Below are 22069 nucleotides of genomic sequence, written 5' to 3'. Positions count from 1 at the left end.
TAACTGTTTTAATTTTTTTTTATAGTTTATCTAATTTGAACCTATAAGAACCACTTAAACAAAATATTTGATTTTTTTTATGTATCTTATTTAAAAGGGAAAAGCAACCTAGACCCGAAGACGGGAAAATGTCATGTAGACCCTAAAATTGAAATAAGACACATCAAAAGAAGTTTAACTATAATATCCTTTGTAAATAATAAATAAAAAATTTAACTATAATATCCTTTGTAAATAATAAATAAAAAAATTAACTTAAATTTTTTAATAAATACAGATATAATTGAAATAGTTTAATTTGTCTAGTAGACTAATAATACTAGAATTTTTTTTATTATATGAAATTATTTTTAAAATTTAAAGTATTATATTTATTTTAATAATATATTTGTATTTATTATAAAATTTTAAATAAATCTTTGGGTTAAATAGATTTTATAACTAATAAATTATATCTCATGTATTAATAATATTAAAATTATTCTATGCAATATTGAAAATAATTTAAATTTTTATATATTTATTTTAATATTATGTTTCTATTTATTATAAAATTTCGTTTACTATAATACAAGATTTTAAAGTATTAAAATATTTTTTAAAAAATGAAAAACATTTTAAATGAATGCATTATTACATTTATTTTAATATTATATTTTTATTTATTATAAAATATTGGAGTCAATTTTTTGAATTAATAAAGCCAAATGATATTATGATTAAAATGAGTCTTGGTGTCATTTACTGAAAACTTAGTGGTCTTTCTTCTGGGCCTTGGGGTCTAGATGTCTTTTTCCCTATTTAATTATCATAAACGATAGATTCCATCCAATAGTCTAAAATAATCCCACTATTGATATCAAGATTTCTAAACAAGCATCATAGAATGGCCTTTGAAAATTATTTTCAAAATTAAATTAAAAATTTAGTGGAAAATGTAAATTAGAAACACTAATTCCCAAACTCAAATGGGTTGTAACACTTACCATCTTCAAATTTAGAAACATTACATTTAACCCCCTTACACTAATAATTTAAATTATTTCATAAAAGAAAATCTATATAACCCTTAATCAATTTAAGTTATTTTACAAATCATAAACATCCATAAAAATGAAATATTATGAGTATGTCATGACATTAATTTTCAAGGACAATATTGTCATTATGTCATATATCGGATAAAAAATCTTTTATTTTGATGGATGCTTACTATTTGTGAAATAAATTAAATTGAGTTGGGAAAATATGGACTTATAGGCCTTTTTAGATTTTACTGCTTACAAAAGTGAAATAATATTCTACCTGATTTCTAAACATATTAAAATTATACAAAGGACACTTTAGCCTTTTTATTTTCCTGTCAATTTTGTCACAATATATATTTTTTTTGAAAAAAAAAATCTATTTTATTTTGTGAAGGATTGATAGATGGATTCGTCTCTTATTTAATCATTTTAAAAACTGAAGATGAGAGAAGAATTACAAACCGGCCGTATAACATTATTGTTATATAGAAGACGTCATTGGTATATCCATTATATTTATATGTATATTTTAAAATTTTAATGGAATAATTTGTTGAACCTCCAAGGAGATAACTGAACTTTATTGAAATAAAGGACAGAGAAAACACCAAAAAGCCAAAGAAAAACACGAGCAAAGCCAGATTTATTATAATTTAGTAGAAACATCAAACATGCATGGTGCACAGTGATGTATGCTTGCAACTGTTTCTAAATGGTAGCCAGTTGTGGTTCTGGACCATCGAGTGGCAGTATGCCAATGAAATTGGATTGGAGGCTAGCCAAATAGAGATTGCCGTCAAACTCGGTAGCCGAGGTGACAAAGGATATATATGTTGCATCAGGATCGTTAAAATCCCTGATTATTTTGCCATCATTTCCGTCAACTTTGACTACTCTTGCACCTGCATCACTGCCCATGGGGAGGAGAAGGCTGATCAGTCCTGGATATGCATCCAACAGCTCCCATTTCTCCCTGCATTTTTGGATAGCCCTCACCCCGGTCTGATTCATCTGCATCATGCACCATAATTATTTAGATAATTAATTGCATTAATTCGTGAAGAGATTTATATATTTAGCTGCCCCCATCTCCTCCAAGATTCAAACTCGAGTGATCCACAGGCAAATAAAACTTCTTAAAACCACTCAGCCAAAACCCTAAAAAAAATAAATATTATATAATACCTTGATTAAACCAATCCAAAAAGAGCCATCAGGGGCAAGATTGATGTTATCAGGTCCACCAGGAAGGTTTTCAATGAAAGCATCCAATATTCCAGCACGATCACCTTTCAACCAATACCTTCTGCATCGAAATCTAAGCCCCCGCCGCATCGAAATAGAATTATTTCATTAAGTAAAGGAAAAAGAACAGGTATATCTTTAAGTTTTGGGAAAATGATCGTGCAGAACTTAAGTTTTAACAAAAAGGTAACAAGGCATTTTTTTGGCCGTAATATCGAATATAGCAAGTAAAAAATTGACTTTAAAATCTTTTTAATAAATACAAATTTAATATAAATAATATAATATATCTAGAAGACAAATAATATTAAAATAATTTTAAATATGTAAATTATTATATTTATTTTAATAATACATTTGTATTTATTATAAAGATTTTAATTAAATCTTTCGGTTAAATAGATTTTACAATTAATAAAATTTTAATATTATGTTTTAATTTATTACAAAATTTACTTCAATACAATAAAATATGCAGATTGTGAAATTTTAATATATTTTTAAACATTTAAATTATTTTAAAATATATAAATCATTACGTTTCTATTTATTATAAAACATTGGAGTCAACTTTCTTGGGTTATTAGAGCAAAAGGTTATTATGCTCAAAAGAGTACCATAGTATCCTTTATTGAAAACTTAAAGTTTTCGTGATCATTTCTCCAGACCTTCGAGCTTTAGGTGCCCTTTTTCTTAGTTAAATCGTGGACAGAAGCATGCTATATATTATTATTATTAATTCAATTAGAACTTACTTCCATGATTCGCAAACGACCACAAAGTCTTCATTTTTTGAGAGTGCAATGCCATTAGCAAAGTAAAAACCCTCGTGCAAAACTGTTGTTTCTTTCAATTTAGGATCATATTTGCGTAGCTGCCCGTAAGGTTTTCCCTCAGCCATGTCTTTGTAGAAATCTGTGGGTGTATATTTGGTGCTTGCTACAGTAAAGTACAAAGTGCCATCTGATGCTGCGATCACGTCATTTGTAAAACTGATCGATCAAAGTAAATTAAGTTAAATTAAATGAATTAATTAGTGATAAGTAAATATAACAGATAACATATGGTGCCCGCTGTAGCATGCATGCATGTTGATCTGATCGAATAAAATATCAACATTACCTTGCATCTGGAACAATAGCCTCTACGCCTTCTTCGGTAACCTTAAGCAAACCCTGATCGATCACATTTGAGGGGAAAACAAATAATTAAAGATTATCTTTGAATATAAGCACACGCACACAATAGTTAAAGCTTGAGAGTTATTTATGTTGCCCCACTTTTTCATTGTCGCATAAAATGACGCCACCATCCTTTGTTGTTGTGAGTCCAAGAAGAGATTGACTGTCTATATGCTTCCAATTAACCAAGGTTTCATTATGGAGGATGAAATACTTGACCCAACCATCTCTAGTAGCTGTATACAGCGCACCCTTACTAACCACAACAGAGACATCCTCCGGGTGGTTCACACATCCTTCTCCAAGTTTAGTCAAACCCTACATACAGGATCAAAATTAATTAACAACATTTCACACATATATACGGCATTAACGCATATATAATAATTAATATTTACATATTTATACCTTCATAGAGGAGCTTTCCTTAGAGATGGAGAGAAGAGAAGCTAAAGATGATACTGAAGGCGAGAAGAAGATTTGTACAGTGAAAGCAAGTAAACAAGCTAGCAGGAAACTTTTCGGAGCCATGAGCTGCTAACTACTACTTCGGTTAGGTATACTAGTTAACTAGCTAGGTATTCGCTGCCGTGTCTTTATATAAAAAATTGATGCTAGTAAAGAGACAACAATACCCTTCGAAAATTAAAGCATACCCTAATCATCATTATATATATATATATATTCTTATGCGGGTGACCTAATTTTTTTCATATGGACATGTCGTTAAAACATACAGTTTAATGAAGTCAGTTTAGACATACTAGTAAACCATGTGACTTAATAGCGTGTCTACATAAAAAAAAAAAAAAAGTGGCCATACCTGAGCATTTACATTTGCATATGCCTAAATGTGAATTTCGTGCAAATTTGCTATTATTAGGGGTGTTCATAATCCAATCCAATCCGCTCAATCCATCTGATCTGCAAAAATTCAATCCGTAAAAATCTGATCCGTGGATTGGTGGATCGGATTAGATTGAAAATTTAAAAATCTGCAATCGATGGATTGGATATGGATTTATTTCTATAAATCCACAAAAATCTGTGAATCCGCAAAACAAAAGGTATTTATTTAATTAAAAAAATAAAACTCATAAATGTAGCAATGCTACTTACTAATAAATAAATTAATTAATTAAAGTATAGCTAAATTAACACAATATCATATCTTATTCGATAACTATATAAAATAAAAAATAATTAAATAAGCAAATATAGCTTCCTAAACATTAAAAATTTTAAAGCAAAACAAAAACCCTAAGCCAAACAAAACATTTTTGGCATATAACACCAAATCTCTACCCCACTGCATGCACAAGCCATCACTGTTTGACTTCACCACTTGAGGTAGTTAAGCTTAATTTCTTACTTTCTTTTTAAACTCTTCAGGTTTCTTAATTTCTTCTTGTTACATCCAATCTTTCAAGTTTCAACATTTAAATTTATAATTTTAGTTAATTTTCATGTATTGATCTAAACAAATGAATTTTTTTTTCAGTGTGTTATATTTTAAAATTTTGAACGTATTATTCTAGCTTATTTAAACAATTAATTTATTTAAATCATGTTCAATTTTGAATTTAATTGGTAGTAAAATTATTTTTACATTAGTTTTTTTAATTTAATAAATTATTTTTATATTAGAGTTTTTTAATTTAATTACTTCGTAGATTGGACAAAATTAAAAAAAAATAATTTGCAAATCAATCCGCTAAATGATGGATTGGATAGGGATTGGGTCAAATCTGCATCCAATCCGCAGACATATGAATTGTATTTGGATTTATTTTCACTAATCTGTGGATTGGATTGAAAATTTATAATCCGCAAAATCATGAATCGGATATGGATTGATGTCCAATCCATAAAATCCGATCCGCAAACACCCCTAGCTATTATATCAAATTGCTTAATATTTAAATTGAATAGGTACACTATAATACCATATCGTGAAATAACGAATCTATACAAAATCTGCATTTAAGTATCTAAACTTGAGAACCTCTGTATTTGTATAGCTTATCTGATGAGAGTTCTCGTACTTTATTCATTAGAAATTTTCTATATATATAAAATTCTCTAGTGATGACATCCTCACTACTTAAATATGATGATGCCATTAAAATACAAAAGAACATATATTTCAATAAATTAATTAATTTTTTATATCAAATTCTTTTAATATGTGTTTATTTATAAAGGAATACTTTACTGATAAACTAAAAGACAAGAAAAACACAAATTTAAATACTCTACAAGACAAAATACTTTGCATATATGTGGTTTTTTTCTTTAGCTTGTCTCTTATTTTATTAAAGTTTGAGATTTCCTTATTGTAAAATTACTCGTAAACATATATGTGTGTGGGTGTCTGTGGGTGTGTGTTTGTATAATTTTTTTTTTTTTTTTGTGAAAAGAAGATGCTTATGATTCAAACCCCGCTCACATGGGTAGAAAGGGAATTAGATTGCTGCCAAGGTAACTAACAATAACTTAAAAAAAAAAAAACTCCAATAACGATAAAAAAAAAGTGAGACAAAAATGAAATAGATTATTTATTATTTGTTATGAAAAATACATTAGAATAATATAATACAAAATTTTAAGTAATAGTTTTTTATTAGAAAAGGCCAATATTATAGTTTTTAAGAAATATGTTTTCTTTCGCTAATACTCTTTCTAGTGGTGCTGAAACTTTATGAAACAAAATATTACTTTATCAGAAAAATAGTCTCTTTTTTATTGGGGTTGTGAGAAATTGACTTCCTTATCTTATTACTTGTCCAACTCTTGCATAGAAAAGCGTTATTTAGACAGCCAAGTCATTAACAATTGTTTTAGGATATTGATGTTAAAGATAAAATTTTACTTCAACTGAAAATAGTTATTAGCCTAATAATATAAATTTGTAGCAGATTTCTAACTCTTGAACTAATTTTTTATTATGATTTAACCTATGAAAATGTATATTGTATTAGTCTTAGATTCATCTATGAGAGGGCTCACGCTACCTAACTATATGATAAGGACTAAGCAAAAAACCGAGCTACATGTGAAAATTTAACTTGTACACAATAGGTTTATTGAGGATAATTTCCAACATCAACCGAACATAATTATTGAACTAATCATATAAGGTTAAACCAACTCTCAACTCTAAACTTACGTTTTACTATGAATTGAGGCCGTGGATTTCTATATAACTTGAAGAAGCATTTTTTAGAGAAATAAAACTGCCAAATTCAAACTATAAGACACAAAAAATATTTTTAAAAAATAACTTTTGGATTCGGGTTTTACGTGTAAGACTTCAGATGCATGTATCTGTATTCATTAACTGCTTCTTCAGTGAAAAAGCCCAACTCCATGATTGGATTGTTTCCTTCTCAATTTAAACTCGGGAGATCAACCACCTAAAATTGTTTGAAAACCACTCAACTAAACTTCTAAAGATAAAATGTAAGTGGGAGTATTTGCACTCTAAAAATTATTTTAAATAATTTAATTTAAATACAAATTTTATTAAAAAAATACCCAACATATAAATTACAGTTAAGGACAATTTATAGTAAGTCAAAATTACATAATTATTTTAAACAACCATATATGTTATATTGATTATTCAATCCATAGTTTTTGTGCCTTAAACACAAAAATTTTTATTTCCAACATCTTTATCAATTTTTAGATGAACAATGAGGAAATCAATATTTTGAAAAAATTTTGACTATGTGATAATTTTTTTTAAAAAATAAAATAAAACAGAAGTATTGCAAAATAACCTTTTTTTTATGTTTTGACCCCTCTTCTTGTTCTCCTAGTTCGTCTTGTCCGTTTTCTTCTCATTTTTTTTGGGTAGTATTTGCAGAATTTTTTTTCATTATTATTATGTTCTCATTGCGAGTTGTTTTGGATGTAAAATCTAATGTTAAACAAAAATAAATAAAAAACTAATAACTAAAATTGTGTTAAATAATTTATCTGCAACTTACTGTAAATAAATTGTGTTAAGTAATTTGACTATATTATTATAATTATGTGTTAAATCTCTTAATATTGGGTGTGCTCAATAGTTTTGTTGGTGTCTTAAGTAAGTAAAATTAATTATCTTAAATTAAGTTTTTTAAAATTTCAAAGAGTTTACAAAATAAAATTTAATTTTTTAAATTATTATATAAAAATACAAAATAATAAAGTATTCAAAATAATTTTAAAAGTATAAATAGTACCAACCTAAAATAGTGTTCAATGTAATTTAGAAGTGCTCCGTTCAGATTACTGGATCTAGGATCCAATATCCTGACAACTAGACAATTTCAAGTAACTATATCTTTAATTTACAAGTATTTATTCATTGCATATAAGTTTCCATTTGTCATCTTCCTTTTCTAGCATCCTAATCCTTCAACCACCTTATTATATTTGTTTTATAATGTGAATGGTGTTTCGTTTGAACTATCTTCACTCAAATTAAGGAAGAAAATTAAACCCCCACAATACGTTGTGTGGGCTCGAACTCATGCCCTCACAATCGTGAGGGTAGAGTACTAATCACTCGGCCAAAGGCCTAGTGGCTAGTTGAAGATTAGATTGAATTGTAACAATAATTTTTTTGCTATTACTATTAAAACAATTAAAAATAAATAAATATTTTTTCAATCATTGTTTAATTGAATTATTATAAATGAAAAATCACTTAATATAAAATAATTTTTTTAACTGTATAATATTTTAAAATTTTAAAATAATTTTTTAATATAATATTTATTAATATTTGCTAAAAAGTTTGCATTATTGATTATACCAGTCAATGTGAATGATAAATATAAATCATAATTTAAATAAATATTTACTTTTATACACTAAAATATTTCCAATCTTTTTGTTATAATTATCTAATAATTTATAATTTTATAAAAAATTAACAAAAAAAGTTAAATATTAATTTAAAATACATATTTTAAATTATAAAATTATTCAATAATTATACAATTTTTTATTAAATAAATAATTATCTATTCTTAATAAGCATTATAATGCTAAAAATATTATTAAATAAATTAATTAATCATTTTTAAATTAATATTGCTTTTTCCAAAATATATTACTATGTGTGTTAAAAATAAATAATGATATTTGTTATAATAATGATATTTACCATAATGTATCATATATTATTAAAATTGATATTTTTGTCACATTTATCTCATATTAATATGAATTTTAATATTTATAAATTATTATTTTTAGTTGAGTTAACAATACAATCCTAATCCAACTAGGCTCATGTTTTGTGTTGATATGTTGTATCTTAAAAGTTATAACTGCTATAGAAAAAAATTTGTAACTGTGGAATAAAAGTTAATAGGACGTAGTATATATGATTTTTAAATGATAATTTTGACAAAAATAGAAGAGATATTATAAGTTTTTAATAATACAAGTGGTAGATCAAATTAACTTAACTTGCAAACTATAACAATTAGTGTTTATCAATCACTTTAATACTATACTTTTTAAGTAACAACTGTCCAACTTCAATATTAAATAGGTAGGGATTGCAAAAATTCAGGCTAGTAATAGGTATGGCAATACATGGATCCAACTCAAACATGTTTTTTAAACACCCATATTAGGCCTAAAATTCTCGAAACTAGGCTCTTTTGTTTTTAACCTAGGCTTAAAAAACTCAGATTTTATGTTTTATAATTTATACTTCTTTAATTTATTTTATAATTGTATGATTTTTAAAATTTATTTTAATGAAATTGGGTTGAAAAAATGAACTTTAAATATTTATAATCTTAAATATATGTAATAAGTGGGCCAAATAAATATAATTATTTAAAATAATATATATTTTATTATATTTTTATTAAAGTTTGAGTTTTGTGTCAAATCTTAGGTTTATCAAGTGAAGTTTGGGTCTAATCTCACCTCATCACCTAATTGGGCATTACTTGACTTGCATTGCTCGAGTGTGGACCGGGTTGATGTCAACATAAACAGGGTCGAATCCCATGATAGACCATGGCCCCATTGGATAAATTTTCTTTTGTAATTGGGATTATTTAGTCGGTCCAAAGATAAGTAATCCTGAAACACTTTAACTCGCCAAATATATGTACGATAAGATTTTTTTCAAATAATCTAATCCTATATTTTATTTTTTTTATCCTACAACTAAGAATAGCCTAAACATAAAAATTTAACTCCGAAAAAATTTGTGGTCGCTAAACTTGAAAATAACCTTATGTCTGCTTGGGAATTAATTAATTTGATATTGAATTATTGATCATATAAATTGCTTTGATACATGTGAAATATCTTGTGATACGATGGGTGTTAGGTTATGAATTAAAGAACATTAATTGATGATTACTGATATGTTGCAGTATCGCAGTGTCGTGGTCCCTGATATGATGACATTCAATTAGTTTTCCAGATGAAATGAATGGCCACTAAATAAGTTTCAACAACCTGACTCAGAGTCGTTGAAGATTGTTGAGGCAGCTCACGCACATTGAATTCTCATTGAATTATCATTATTCCAACTGGATATATACTTTTTGACAACTTGATATTGCATGGTGATATCAAGAAATCGAAGTTAGCTATGGCTTGGGTGCTGAAATTGATGCCTTAGACGAAAAATTACAATTTAGTCCTTTATTATAATGAAATAAAACATACATACATACATACATACATACATAAAATCCAACGCTTTTATTTTTCCCATTAATGCTTTGCAAAATGCAATGTATTTTTATTAGAATTTTTTTAAAAAAAAAACCCACCAAACCTCTTAAGGTTTTCTTAAATAGTCACATAGAGCCCATTGGTTATATATATATATATATGTGATAAAATCTCATGCTTTTATTTTTCCCCTTAATGCTTTGCAAAATGCAATGTATTTTTTATTAGAATTTAACCAAAAAAAAACTATCGAACCTCTCAAGGTTTTCTTAAATAGTCACACAGAGCCCATTGGTTTAATAATGGCTGATGACCGCACAGACCTCCTTTTCATTATTCTGCCTCACGATTATAACAACTCAAAAATTGACTTTAAATAAACTTATTTAATTAAAATAATATTAAAATAATCTAATATTAAAATAATCTAAAATTTTCAATTATATTAATATTTCAAATTTATTTTAATATTATTAAACTATCATATATGTATTAATATTACTAAAATCTACTCCATAGATTAATAACATTAAAATAATTATATTTAACATCCAAAATAATTTACAACATCTATATTATATATTTTATTTACAATATTTTTTAGATTATTTTTAAACTATGTCTATATTATTATAAATTTTAAAGTAAGTTTTTGGATTAACTTATTTATGTATTAGTAAAATATGTTAGGAAATACTGATAATAATTTAATATAAAAATAATTTACATGACATTTATATGTTATTTTATTAATAAAATTTATTTTTATATTTTATTTGTATTTATATGCTATTTTATTTATTATTGATATCTTAGTATTATGTTTGTATATAATATAAAATTCTTGACTAGCTATAATCAAGAGGTTTGTGTGACCATTCGTGAAACTGAAGGGGGTTTAGATAAACATTTAAATAAATATTAGAGATGTAGATGGCTTTTTCCCTAAATTTTCATATATACATTCATTCAGAAAAAAATATATGTAAATATATGTTTTTGTTATAGAAAAAATTTGAAAACTGAGATGAATGATTTAAAGAGACAAATATTACAATTGACGCAAATGCAAAATGAAAAGAACAATAATAATTTTTTTAGATTTTATTTAAAAGACGTGACATGTGCTAACTTTTACTCAAAGTATAACTTATTGCTAAATTTTACTTAAAGTAAAACTTATATAAACTTTAATTTTTAATAAAACTATTAATAATATTTTAAATATTTATCACACAGAGGGCCTTACTGGTAATTCAATATCTATAGCTTTATTTTTTTAAACTGCTTTAAAAAAAAAAAACTCTCAGCTAAGCGTCCCAAGGAAAAATATTTTTCATAAAAGATTTCCGCCGAGATTTTGAACTAGGATTATTGGATTCAGAGTGTAATCTTCTCACCACTGGCTATCAAAAGATATGAGGTTCCTTTTCTCACATCCTAATCCTTAAAACCTACTTATTATTATTAGTAGTTAAATTTGAATTGTGTTGCTTTGATCTTGCCTCTTGGTAAACGAAACATGGAAAATTTAACTCTTATTAGTAATATTTTGGTCGTTTCTGAGCTCAAAAAGAGCCTAGATCATATCTGTTACTAAACTTATTGATGATATAAATTGTTCTGATACCATCTGAAAAGTTCAGATACCGGAAGGGAAAGGTTAATGAATGTTTTATTTATGTATTTGAATCGTACAAGTACATGACTTAATATACAAGTAATGATGCTTCACATGGAAACCACGTAAAGGTAAATTTGAATGTGGATTTCATTACACAGCACTTATGACTGGCCAAATCCATCCTTATTTATGATCCTTTGAGTTTGCTAAGCAGTGTATTAGTTTATGAATATTCAATTTCTTTTTCTTGTTTGATAGCTATAATTAGTTGGTTAATAATATCTTTTCGGCCCACATATGTATACGATTCAACAGGCTCACTTGATTTGCTGAAGATTTGATGTGAATACTGTTGGAAATATATATGTAAATATATATTTATATATTTATATATAGGGTTCTATCACTTTGAAATCACTCATGAGGAAAGCATGATCAAGAGCAAGTGATCATTTTGAGTTAGAACTCTAAAATATCTTATAATATTATATTGAAAGATATTAAGTGATCATTAAGAAGATAATCACTCCTACAATTGTTTAAACTTATTTAGTGATCATTGAGAAAATGATCACTCCTCTTGGAATGTTATAAATAAAGTGCAAATCCATAAATAAGAGAGGTTAAGCAAAAATAAGTAAAGTACAATTTGGAGAAAATTCAAGTCAAGAGAAGCTTAGAGGGTTCTTGCAACATGAATAGAGAGGATTTTCCGACTTTCTGATCATCCTCAGACCATAAATCGGTAGCACAACATTGGTTTATCGATTTTCCGCATATAATCCGGGTATGTGTTTAAATTCGGATTTACAAGTTTTTTTATATTGATTCTTGCTCGAAAATCAACATTGGTATCAAAGACAAATATGTTGTGTTCTGATTTAAGCATGTAGAGCATGAGACCCAAGCATGTTCTTTAAGAAAGTTAATTTTTCCATCAAGAACACATATTAATGGCATGTTATAATTTACTTGTTGTTGATGCCATGCAACAGGATTAATAAACATATTAAGGTGTATAGATTAATTCCTAGTTGCCATGAGGATGCAATATGATCCATGTAATGAGTAAAGTGAAAACCTAGGATATGAACCCGCAGGTTTATTTTACTCATATCTTTTATGATACATAACATATGAATATAAAATTGATATCATTGGAAAGAGCATGAAACGATCTTTCCAACGGTATATCATATGTAAACTTCCGACGTGTAATGAGAGATAACATAACATTTAAAATTCTGGTTCGAAATCTAGAAAATTGGTGAGGTTGAAAAAGATGAACAGTGATTTCACTGTTCTAGCCCACTCGCGGCGGTGGAGAGTGTAATCCACGTGCTGCCTTCCTGATTGAATTTTGAGGCGCCGTTTGCGGTGACCATTTCAATTTTTTATTCTCTATTTTATTGTAATTTAAAAATTAATTTATAATATGTTTATTTATTTAATTTCAATTTTAGTCAAATAAATACTTTAAAATTAGAAAATAATACTTTATATAAGTATTAAAAATATGAAAAAATATTTTTTTTGCATATGATGATACATCGTTAAGAGAGTTGTGCTTCAGTGGGAGCATAACAAAATTACTTGAAACATAAAATGAGAATAATCCTAGTGTAGTAATATGGAAATTGCATGTTTAGGAAAATTTTGACAAAAAGGCATGAGCCTAAGGAACTTTGGTACTGAGAGGGATTTTTAGTTTCCACCATCTTCCTAGGAATTTTCCTGGTGCATTATCCACGTGAATAGATGTATGATGAATGTATTCTTATGGCATGTTTTATAAATGGGAGTTCTATTATTGTTAAAATTTTAAGGGAATAAACAATAAATGAATTAATATTTTGTGTAATATACTAAAATTATGTTAACTTAATGTTTGGAAATGATGATGATTAGAAGGCTCGACAACTTTTCGAATCCAATCCTTACATTAAACTTATCATATTTTGAGCTATTTGTTTGCAGTAAAATAATAAAATATGTGTAAATAAAATCAAGAAGTTTTTTTCTTATCTCTATGTTTAGTTTTTTTCTTAGAAGAAATGACAACAAACAGTGTCGTGACTGAATTAAACAAAGGAATTAAACTGAACGGTAATAATTATGATATTTGGTACCTTAAAGTTCAAAACCTCCTTGAATGGCAAGATTCAATAGAGGTAATTACAAACATTATGACTAAGATTCAAACAGTAAAATAATAAAATATGTGTATATAAAATCAAGAAGTTTTTTTCTTATCTCTGTGTTTAGTTTTTTTCTTAGAAGAAATGACAACAAACAGTGTCGTGACTGAATTAAACAAAGGAATTAAACTGAACGGTAATAATTATGATATTTGGTACCTTAAAGTTCAAAACCTCCTTGAATTGCAAGATTCAATAGAGGTAATTACAAACATTATGACTAAGCCGCGAAAGGGTAACTCTACTCAACATAAAAGAGATCTTGAATTTAACACTAACAAATTGTGCCCCAGTACTTCGATGGAGCGGCATTTGAGAGAAATGTCACTTATAATAAGAGAGCTAAAGAATGCTAATAGCATTATAACTGATGAACAACAAGTTCAGGCAGTTATTCGATCTCTTCCAAATTACGCCCCAATACTTCAATGGAGCAGCATTTGAGAGAAATATTACTTTTAATAAGAGAGCTAAAGAATGCTAATAGCATTATAACGGATGAACAACAAGTTCAGGCTGTTATTCGATCTTTTCCAAATAGTTAGGAGCATATGAAAGTTAACATGACATACAATGAGAGTGTCAAGACGTTTAAAGATATTCAACGTCACTTGGAGTTAGAAGATGAGTGCCTAGTGGCAACTAAATCTTCTACTTAACTTTATATGGCTGATACCAACTCGCGAAAAGTTTCGGGCATTAAACTCAAAAGAAGAGGTAAAATCTTCTCTCATAGTAGAAGGAAATCTGATCAAGGGTAATCCAGTTTGGGTAAGCGCAAGAGAGGTAAACACATTGGTCAGAAGAAGGATATGAGCAAAGTGACATGTTATAATTGTAGTAAACTTGGCCATTTCACTCGTGATTGCACTGAACCGAAAAAGGTACATACTAAATCCATAAATTTACATAATATGTATGTAATATGCTCCGTTTATATGACTAAAACTCATCCTTTGTGGATTGTAGATTCAGGAGTAACGGAACATGTAGCAAATGAACGTGAAGCCTATGTGGAATATCGTCGGATTAGTCAAGGGACTAAGTGGATATACGTGGGGAATAACTTAAGGGTTGAAGCTAAAGGGATTGGCACTTGCAAATTACAGCTGCATGGTGGCCAAATGCTTTATCTCCACGATGTGTTATATGCACCAGAGATTCGACGAAACTTAGTATCTGTCACTATACTTCTAAACATGTGATATCATATGATATTCCATGATGTTTGTATGCAATTAGTTCTTAATGAAACTCTAGTCAGAACTGTTTATTTACTTAATGGTTTTATGATTTTAAATGCAATTAATCAGAATTATAATCAAGATTGTTTTTCATTGATCACATCTTCTGATTCTGTGGATGCTAATGTATGGCATGCCAGACTAGGACATATAGGGCAAGACATAATGCATCGATTATCTGCATCGATTATCTAGAGAAGGTTATTTGGGCTCACTCGATAAAATAGAATTACTTATATGTGAGAGTTGTCTAACTGAAAAAACAATAAGAAAACCATTTGGTAAAGGAACTAGAGCTGAAAGTTCTTTGCAAATTATCAATTCTGACATTTGTGGTCCAATGAGTGTAAAGACCATACATGGCGCCTCATACTTCATTACATTCATTGATGATTACTCACATTTTGGTCATGTCTATTTGATTTCTCACAAACCTGATGCGTTAGATTGCTTTAAAAAAAATTTCAAATTAGTTGAAAATCAATTAGACAAAACGATCAAAGTCTTAAGAACAGACCGTGGACATGAATATCTTTCTAAACAGTTCAAGGAATTGTGTTAAGAGAAAGGTATTGAAAGACAATTAACTATTTTTAGGACTCCACAACAAAATGGTGTTGCAAAAAGGAGAAATAGGACATTACTTGAGATGGTTAGGTCTATGATGGTGCAAGCGAATCTCCCAATATCCTACTGGGGAGATGCATTACTGACTGCTGCCTACACACTTAATCGAGTCCCAAGTAAGTCAATTAGCACCACTCCATATGAGCTATGGATAGGTAGAAAACCTGTTCTAACGCATTTGCGAACCTGGGGGTTTGCAACATATGTTCACAATCCTTCTCATACACATGGAAAATTGGGTGCAAGAGGAAAATTTTTTTTTTTATAAGTTATCCTGAGCACTCAAAAGGTTATGTATTGATTGGTGAACGTGATAATGAAACTATAACTGAACTAGAATCACGAGATGTCACATTCTTAGAGAATGACGTTTCTAGTATAACAGATGTTGACAAAGATATTCGTTTATATGAAATGAATGATCCACTGAGTATTGTCAATGGAATTGAGGAAAACCCATATTTACCTGGGATTTTTTATCCTAGTGGGAGTCAACCATTTTATGGAATGACTTTACAGGATGCCTCAATTCAAAGGAGTAATCATATTTCCATCCCACGTCGTCGTTTTGAGATTGAAGGGGAGGCATTTATGGTTGCTTCAAATAGCGATGAGCCAAGAACTTTTTAGTGAGGCTATTGCATCATCTGCTAAGGAATTATGGATAAAAGCAATAAATGAAGAGATAGAGTCCATGAAATCAAATCAAGTCTGGGACTTGGTTGATTTATCGCCTAAACGAAGAACCATTGGAAATAAATGGGTTCTACGTATAAAACATAAGGCGGATGGCACAGTTGAGAGAAATAAGGCATGTTTGGTAGCGAAAGGATATACCCAACAAGAAGGTATAGACTATGAGGAAACTTTTTCCCCTGTGGTAAAGTTTGCCTCAATACGATTGATTCTAGCAATCGTTGCACATATAGATCTTGAACTACATCAAATGGATGTTAAAACAACATTTCTCAATGGAGAACTGGAGGAAGAAATATACATGGATCAGCCTGAGGGTTATATATTGCAAGACTGAAAGCACAAAGTTTGCAAGCTTAAAAGGTCAATATATGGGCTGAAACAATCCTCCAGATAATGGTATCTTAGGTTTCATGAAGCCATAATTTCTTATGGATTCTTGATGACCGAAGAAGACCATTGTGTATATGTTAAAAGATCAGAAGATAACTTTGTTATCTTATCTCTTTCTGTGGACGATATTTTGTTGGCTGGAAACAATATAGAGTTTGTCAAAATCATTAAAAGAATGGTTATCCTCAAATTTTGAAATGAAAGATATGAGTAAAGCAACTTATATTTTAAGAGTTAAAATTGATAGGGATCGTTCAAAAAAACTTTTATTTCTTTCACAAGAGACATACATTAAGAGAATTCTTGAACGATTCAATATGTCAGATTGTAAACCTATGGCTACTCCTATTTCAAAAGGACAAACTCTAAGCCTTAAAATGTGCCCTAAGACTCCTGAAGAATTAAAAGCAATGGCACGAGTTCTGTACTCAAGTGCTGTTGGCACTCTTATGTACGTTATGATGTGTACTAGACCATATATTTATTATGCTGTGAGGTTAATGAGTAAATACCAATCAAATGTAGGACGACAGCATTGAAATGCAATCAAAAGGGTTATTACATATCTAAAAGGCACTGCCGACTACTCTTTATGCTATCAGGGAGGTGAATTGCGCCTAATTAGTTATATAGATGCCGATTGGGGTAGCGATCTAGATGAGCGAAAATCGACCTCCGGAAATGCATTTTTACTTAGTCGTGGCGCAATTTCTTCGAGTAGCAAGAAACAAACATGCATTGCTCTATCTACGATGGAAGCTGAATATGTGGCATGTTCAACAGCAGTGCAAGAAGCTGTATGGCTTAAGAGATTTATTGAAGATCTCAAAATAGTTACTAATTCTTCTAGACCAGTAATTATACATTGTGATAGTCAAGCAGCCATATCTTTTACAAAAGATGCCAAATACCATAGTAAGTCAAAACACATAGAAACCAAGTACAAATTTGTGAGAGAAATTGTAGCACAAAGAGAAGTGCTAATATAGTACACATCTACACATTTTACGGTAGCAGACCCATTTACCAAAGCCATAACACGAGATGTTTACTTGAAACATACTCGATCATTGGGCTTACATAGATTGTAAAATTGTACTTGGTGAAATATTATTTTTTGAGTAATGGACATGTGATAAATTTTTCACATGATTAAATTCTTATTATTGTTTGTCCATATAAAAGTTTTTTTGATTACACATATTTAAAGTTATGTCATCAGGTTTTGATCGGTTTTCTTACACAAGCGATCGCCTCAGTTGCTAGAAAAACAAGTTGAAATGAGACAATAGATAGAGAATTAGAAACTATGTATATTCTCATGGAACATTTATAAATGTGTTGCCTTGACTGGGTCAAGATGAGGTTTATATATAATATAAAACCGACCATGATATACCCAATAATCATGGAAACCTGATTGAAGCCATACGTGAGCCTTTTAAATTGGCGCTTTAGATAAGCGAGATTATTGAAAACTCAGGTTAGGCGCTTGAGTAGCGACTGAACTAAGATTTGTACAGTGAAATAATTTATACATATGCTCTCAGAAAAGAGAATTCATTGTAGCACGTATTTATACAACGTGCGCTTTAATGACCAAATAAAGAAAAATGAGAAAATTTCCTTTATTTCTCATTGTGTAAAATTTCTTTGAGGTATTATAAACCTCAATAGGAATCCTTATATACTATCGACTATATTTTGAGGTGATAGATTACTGTTTGGGACTTTAAACTTGTTTTCTAAAGTTATGATGTTATTCGGTTTATGAAACAAGTCTAGGAATGTAGTTAATCTAAAACTAAGAAATATAAAAGTGATGGGAAGATTCATTACTTACATCTACCTTATGTTTTTCACTGGTACCGATTGTATAATCTAGGATTAATACAATTGTGATTACATATAGTGTATATTGTCAAGCATAGCTTTTGATATGAGACTGAGTATGCTTGAATTTGATGTAATAATATGGAATCTAGGATATATGATGAACAACTCTTTTGTATAGAATACAATTGAGATTCAAAGCGATATAGCTCCTGCTTATTATTCATGGGTCACACATTGTATTTGCTAGTATGATAATTGAGTTTTAAGGCTTGAATAGATAATTCTCGTTGCACCATAAACATCCCATCATGTGTGAGTGGGAGATGTTGGAAATATGTATGTAAATATATATTTATATATTTATATATAGGGTTCTATCACTTTGAGATCACCTGTGAGGGAAGCATGACCAAGAGCAAGTGATCATTTTGAGTTAGAACTCTATAATATCTTACAATATTATAGAGAAAGATATTAAGTGATCATTAAGAAGATGATCACTCCAACAATTGTTTAAGCTTATTTAGTAATCATTGAGAAGATGATCACTACTCTTGGAATGCTATAAATAGAGTGCAAATCCATAGATAATAGAGGTTAAGCAAAAAATAAGCAAAGTGTAATTTGGAGAAAATTCAAGTCAAGAGAAGCTTAGAGGGTTCTTGCAACGTGAATAGAGAGGATTTTCTGACTTTGTGATCATCCTCCGACCATAAATCAGTAGCACAACATTGGTTTATCAGTTTTCCGCATATAATCCATGTATGCGTTTAAATTCGGATTTACAAGTTTTTAATGTTGATTCTTGCTCGAAAATCAACAAATACATTTAATTTCTTTTGACATATGTGCAATACCTTTTCATATGTAAAATGTGGAATAATTTACGACTGGTATTTTATTTAGTCTCCATGGTTGCTCGCATATATATATTTTTCCCCCTGTTTTAAATGAGAGGATCATTGGATTTTCCACAGGGCTGAACCCAAGATCTTTCGCTTTAAAGAGACTGCATTCTTATTACCTGAGTTATTCCCCCCCCCCCCTCCCCCATTTAAAAGATTGGAGGGTAGACAAATCGTAAATCTAATAGTCTCCTATTCTAAAATTTAAATTCAAATGACTAATGAAAGAAAGAGTTGGATTATTAGCACCCTTCTAATCTTCTCATAAAACCTCTTTTCAATCATTTTTATTTTAATTCCAAAACATTTTTTTTAATACACTCTTCTGTTTTTAAAAATTTAATATTTAATATTGCTAAAACTCAAAATAGTACTTTATTATTTTTTTCTTTTACAAATTTGTCGTTACCCTACACATAAATTAAAAAATTTTATGGGTGATGAATTTTTAAATGTCAATTATTAAGTTGAATTTACACATATTTTAAATTATAATTTGAAAGCATAAAAAATAAAAATATTATTTGAGAATAGCATTATATAAATTGTTTGAAAATCACGCAATCAATCCTATGGACCTAAATTACTCGTATTTTATTAAGCTATCAAAGAAAGACAAATCTCTAATGGATACACACGCTCACCCCATGCTTTTGCGGGTCTGCCAATTTCTTTTTTCTTTATTAATTAAAATATTTTAATATTTTTAAATTCATTTATAATTAATAATAAATTACAAAAAAAATCAGTAAGAAGAAAGCCAACTGTTCTCAAGCCTTTAACGGCGTACAGTAGTAACAGCCGATCGTTCTCAAGCCTTTTGTCGATGAGTGGAGTCTCATTTGTTTGTTATGTTATCTTTGTATGGTTCTCCGATGATGAGGATTCCAATGGTATACTCTGGTAGGTAGTAGTTGATGGTAGTAGATGACGGCTGCAGATTTAGAATTAAAATAATATAAAATATTTAAATGCACAATACAGTACATACTATACTAAATATGATATTATATTACATTTAATATAATTTAATTCAATACAATGAATGTGGTGCAGTGCGCCATAGCCGTTAGTATCGTCGACACACTGCATTAGTTGGTTTACATTTTGACCATGCCCCTTACAAATACGGAAAATTTATTAATTGATTCAACACCTTGCATTTAAGAATGATGTTGGTGATATAAGAATTCAATGCTCTTGTTTGAAGTGTTGCAAAATCTTGTTATAAGGAATGATATTATGATAAACAACTTTTTGTCAATGTATAAAATTGGATATTGCGTGCGATGAGGGATAGAAGTTTACACCCCGTTTGATATAGGATTTAAAAGCAGTTTTCACAAAATTAAAATGTAATCAAATTTTTTCGATAGCGTTGCTTTGATCTTATATGCCGAATTTATTTCCTTGATGCCGAAATTACTTTACAAATGGATTCTTTCTCAATAAAATGGATAATATAAATATGTTAATGGTTTTTTTTCCCTCTCTCTCTCGGAGTAATATTGGAGCAATAATTGGGTCCATCTCATTTGGGTAACTCAAGCCCAAAACTTTATTAGTTTGGGTGTTTAAGTAATTAAAAAAATATTGGGACATATTGAAAATAACCAATAAATTGGCTTTAAAATCACGTCAATAAAAGGCATAAAAAGCAAGCGGCGACTGACATTAAAAAGGTAAAAAAAAAAAGAAAAAGAAAAGAGAAGACAACCGATTATTAAATTTGGGGGCAAGTGTTTTAATCTTTGATTGGATAATTGGAAGGCGATTTTAACTCCGTTTTTTCTCAAATTTGGAGAGTAAGTTCCTGTCATCATCCTGTACAGTCATACTGATTTTGATTGTTGTTTTCTCCTCTAGTCGACTGTTATTTGAGATGCCCACTTGTTATAGAGACATATAAAAGATGTTACCCTAAGTAAAGATTGTTGAGAATGTTGTTAGCCTATAGTGTTATCTAGAGAAGAATTTGTATTGTAATCCCATTATTAATATAGTGGAAGGTTATATCGGACTACGACCCCTTGGTTTTTCCCGTTTTGAGTTTTTTATGTAAAAATTTGTGTCTCTTGTGATTGATTTATTGCTTTGGATTGTGTTGATTTATTTTCTGCTTATTAATTTGTGGTACATATTCTGTTTTAGTCATATAAAGAGGGAAAGAATTTGTTTCTGCTTAATTTGCAGTAGCTTGTGTGAGTTCTTTTCCCGATAGAGTGGTATCAGAACTTTAGGTTTTGTGCTTTTATTACTTATATAGTTGAGATGAAGGAACCTTTGGCATGCATGATTAAATGAAGTTATGGAATTATGTTATTTGGAAGTCTAAAATGGAAGATTTTTTGTACATGAAAGACTTACTTGAACCTGCTGAAGGCAAA

The 22069-nt window shown here is 29.0% G+C and overlaps 1 protein-coding gene and 1 long non-coding RNA gene across 2 annotated transcripts; one reads left to right on the top strand and one right to left on the bottom strand.

The window, feature by feature from the left end:
• Positions 1 to 1650: 1650 nt before the first annotated feature.
• LOC102625936 (protein STRICTOSIDINE SYNTHASE-LIKE 4-like) lies at positions 1651 to 4035 on the bottom strand. The gene is made up of 6 exons (XM_052439195.1): positions 3863 to 4035; positions 3554 to 3772; positions 3396 to 3448; positions 3029 to 3265; positions 2214 to 2346; positions 1651 to 2039 (listed from the first exon to the last, which is right to left on the bottom strand). The coding sequence occupies exons 1-6, from the start codon at positions 3983 to 3985 to the stop codon at positions 1737 to 1739; spliced, it is 1068 nt and encodes a 355-aa protein (XP_052295155.1). The 5' UTR covers positions 3986 to 4035; the 3' UTR covers positions 1651 to 1736.
• Positions 4036 to 12326: 8291 nt separating this feature from the next.
• On the top strand, positions 12327 to 15258 carry LOC112498815 (uncharacterized). Its single transcript, XR_003066202.2, has 2 exons — positions 12327 to 14865; positions 14951 to 15258. It is a non-coding gene; the product is annotated as an uncharacterized LOC112498815 (long non-coding RNA).
• Positions 15259 to 22069: the final 6811 nt, after the last annotated feature.

This window comes from Citrus sinensis, chromosome 4 (assembly GCF_022201045.2).
Source record: "Citrus sinensis cultivar Valencia sweet orange chromosome 4, DVS_A1.0, whole genome shotgun sequence".
NCBI classification, from domain to species: domain Eukaryota; kingdom Viridiplantae; phylum Streptophyta; class Magnoliopsida; order Sapindales; family Rutaceae; genus Citrus; species Citrus sinensis.
The sequence above is the reverse complement of the archived record's forward strand: the minus strand, read 5'-3'. Positions and strand labels throughout refer to the sequence as shown.

What these genes read in the sequence shown, in the direction of transcription:
- LOC102625936 (XM_052439195.1), bottom strand. Translation starts at nt 3,985, where the DNA reads ATGGCTCCGAAAAGTTTCCTGCTAGCTTGTTTACTTGCTTTCACTGTA. An exon ending in AGGAAAGCTCCTCTATGAAG is followed by an intron (nt 3,773 to 3,862) that starts GTATAAATATGT and finishes TCCTGTATGTAG; the next exon opens with GGTTTGACTAAACTTGGAGA. An exon ending in TTTTATGCGACAATGAAAAA is followed by an intron (nt 3,449 to 3,553) that starts GTGGGGCAACAT and finishes GTGATCGATCAG; the next exon opens with GGTTTGCTTAAGGTTACCGA.